The sequence below is a fragment of the Acyrthosiphon pisum genome, chromosome X (genome assembly GCF_005508785.2).
Source record: "Acyrthosiphon pisum isolate AL4f chromosome X, pea_aphid_22Mar2018_4r6ur, whole genome shotgun sequence".
Lineage (NCBI taxonomy): Eukaryota > Metazoa > Arthropoda > Insecta > Hemiptera > Aphididae > Acyrthosiphon > Acyrthosiphon pisum.
The window spans coordinates 17,387,287-17,390,198 of record NC_042493.1 but is presented as its reverse complement, the minus strand read 5'-3'; the positions used below and the strand labels follow the sequence as shown (position 1 = coordinate 17,390,198).

General features: G+C 30.0%; 1 protein-coding gene across 1 annotated transcript in view; it reads left to right on the top strand.

The window, feature by feature from the left end:
- Window positions 1-2,693, top strand: part of LOC115033001 — a 6,080-nt gene extending 3,387 nt beyond the window's left edge. The window contains exon 2 of the mRNA XM_029485991.1: window positions 991-2,693. Within this exon, the coding sequence (XP_029341851.1) occupies window positions 991-1,293 (303 nt within the window). The 3' untranslated portion in view covers window positions 1,294-2,693. The remainder of the gene's footprint in view (window positions 1-990) is intronic.
- The last annotated feature ends 219 nt before the right edge of the window (window positions 2,694-2,912 follow it).

Sequence of the window (2,912 nt, the reverse complement as noted above, 5' to 3'; positions counted from 1 at the left end):
AAAAAATGTGTGATTATTCAACTCATTTTGAGCGTAACTCGCTGCAGTCAATACAACACAGCCATCCTGGTAGGAAATGTGCGATAATTATATTTTATGCATGCTTGAACCTAGACCTGTACATTTTAAATAACTGTGAACGTTTTGAAAATATTTTTACTATTATTATTATTATTATTATTATTTTTAAATTATAGGCTATTTCTTAATTATACATTTATTCACAAAACACTTACCAACTTACGTATAAAATAAAAATACAACATGCATAATATTTATTTTACATATTTTATTACTTACAAATGTAGGTGTTATAAATTTAAAAAAAATGTATAAATTGTCATTTATCACTATCGTTATTAACACATTTTTTATTAATATTACTAAACACGTAATATTAAAAAAATATAATACTATTATTTATAACATATTATGACGAAGTTGACGACTTTGGCCTATGCCTACCTCTACTGGTATTTGTGTATGGTGACCTAAGTTGTGTAGAAAAAAAATTTTAAAATTTTAAAAACTTAAAAAATGTCAGTTGTTGAAAATGTTCAGTGTTGCTGAAAAATTCAATGAAAAAAAAAAAATGAACATTTTCAAGCATACAGCTCTACTTGTACCTGATCTGACCAAATAAGCAACCACTAATAAATAAGTACTAATTTCTACTAATTATTTCTCCTATAGCCAATAGCAATCATTTACAAACATTTTCATCATAAATTTCAAAATCCCTGTTTGAGCACCTCCCCGGGTTTCAATTTACCCTTTTAAAATTAGCTTATGTTACTCAAGGATAATGTGGCTTTCTATTGGTAAAATAATTTTCAAAATCGGTTCATTAGATCCAGAGATTAACCCCCTACAAGTTACAACCTCACAAATTTTACCTCTCTATAATAATAGTATAGATATAATATAATATTGTATATTATTTTATTACCATATTATAACCAAATTATAATTTTCGTTATTTTCGTACAGAACGCAGCTGGCAGACTGGCTCGGCTCGTCGACGCCATCAAGGCGGCCATTTGGCGCAAAGCGGCTGGCGTCTCATCCATCAGCAATTCGAGTGGCAGTTTTGGTGGCAACGGAGGTTCATCAGGTGCGTCGACAGCCAACAGAGGATCTCGAGACGCAGCGGCTGACCTGCAGAACGACGACGGATTGGATCTAGACCCGCTGGACGAGGCCGCGTCTGCGCCGTCTGCGTCGCCCAAGAAACTCAATGCGACCGATTTAGGCGCAGGTGCCACTGATACTGGTGATGGCAGCAACAAGTGATACTGCCGTGATGAAGTTTTACAACAGTCGTCGTATGTTAGCTGTCTCTCCGTTAGCATAATAACATTTAATGTTATTGTTACCGAAAAATTATATTATTATAACATCGTCCGCCCCACGTGTCGACTGATGTGTAAATATTACGATGTACGAATATTATATAGGGCGATTGTCAGGTGAACGGTTGATATCATTATTAAAACTTGCTAAAATATTATGATTTACAAATCTATTTTTGGTTACGCCTAACGCTTTATGACTATTTATAACTCCCATCTTGCATAATGATCAAGTATCGTCGACTTCATATTACCTACTATCGTTATAATATACAGGCGCTCATACAATAAGGGGGGGGGAGGGAAAAATATTTTTAAAAAAAATGTTTTAGATAGACATTATCTACATAGGTCTTCATGATTTTGTATAAATACCAACAAGTTTATCATAATGTTTTAACGATACATTAATAATATTGTATTTAGTAACGATAATAATGCACCTATATTTTGTTTAACAATGAATACCCTCCTACCCTGAAGTTGTTTCCTTTATACGCGCCTGATAATACATAATATAATATTTATTGATTAGATCTTATTTTTTATTAACGAATTTAGGATTTTATACTTTTTTTTATACAAATTTCGATAATTTAAAACTAATAGTGATATTAACCGACGATTGATGTTTGAAATAATCACTCTGTGCATTTTTATATATAGACGTACTGTAATAGTATAATATCATATGAAAAATGTGCATGGTAGACCTGAACGTAGTTTATATTATAATTGCATGTATATTTATGTGTAAACGGGGCTTTTTTGTTGTAAATAATTTTAATTTATATGTATTAAATATGTTATACTATTGTTATATTTTAAACGATAATCAAAACTAAACGAGAAAAATGTAGTATTACCTACCTATAGTGTAATATACGGGTATGTACCTACCTACTAGTATTGCCATGTGACGTATGTATATTATTATCATACACTATTAATAACAAATAATAATATTAACTATATTGGTAGGTATATCGTATATTATGTTGTGGTAATATTGTGGTATAAAATATTAAAATATAAGATTAGTTGTAAACATATTTTATCGGCTATGCAATGTAATATATTATCGTCAACATTTTGTTGTTGTACACGTCCTCATATTGTACATTATTATTATAACAGCTAATTTTCTTTACAGAGTGTTGCATTTTTATATTATAATAATATTTTATAGCTGTATATTGTTGTGTAACCTATATTGGGTATAATAGGGCCTGAATCAATTGTATTTATAAATGAGTAGATTATTTTTTATAAATTTAGTGTTTACCTATACCTAACTAATGCGTGTGTGCAAAAATACACAACATTTTAATCAATTGCAAATTTTATTGTTGTTGGTTGTAGAAATGTACCTACCTAGAACCTATTATTTACAGTTACAGATATTGAAGTTAGTTATTAACCATTATTATACTATTTTTATTTTTAAACTAACTCGTGGGAAGAAGTGACTACGTTAAATCATAGTAGATCCAATGGTTAGGTTACTTGGCATATTTATGAGACATTATCTACAAATGAACCGAACAAAACTCTTTTTAA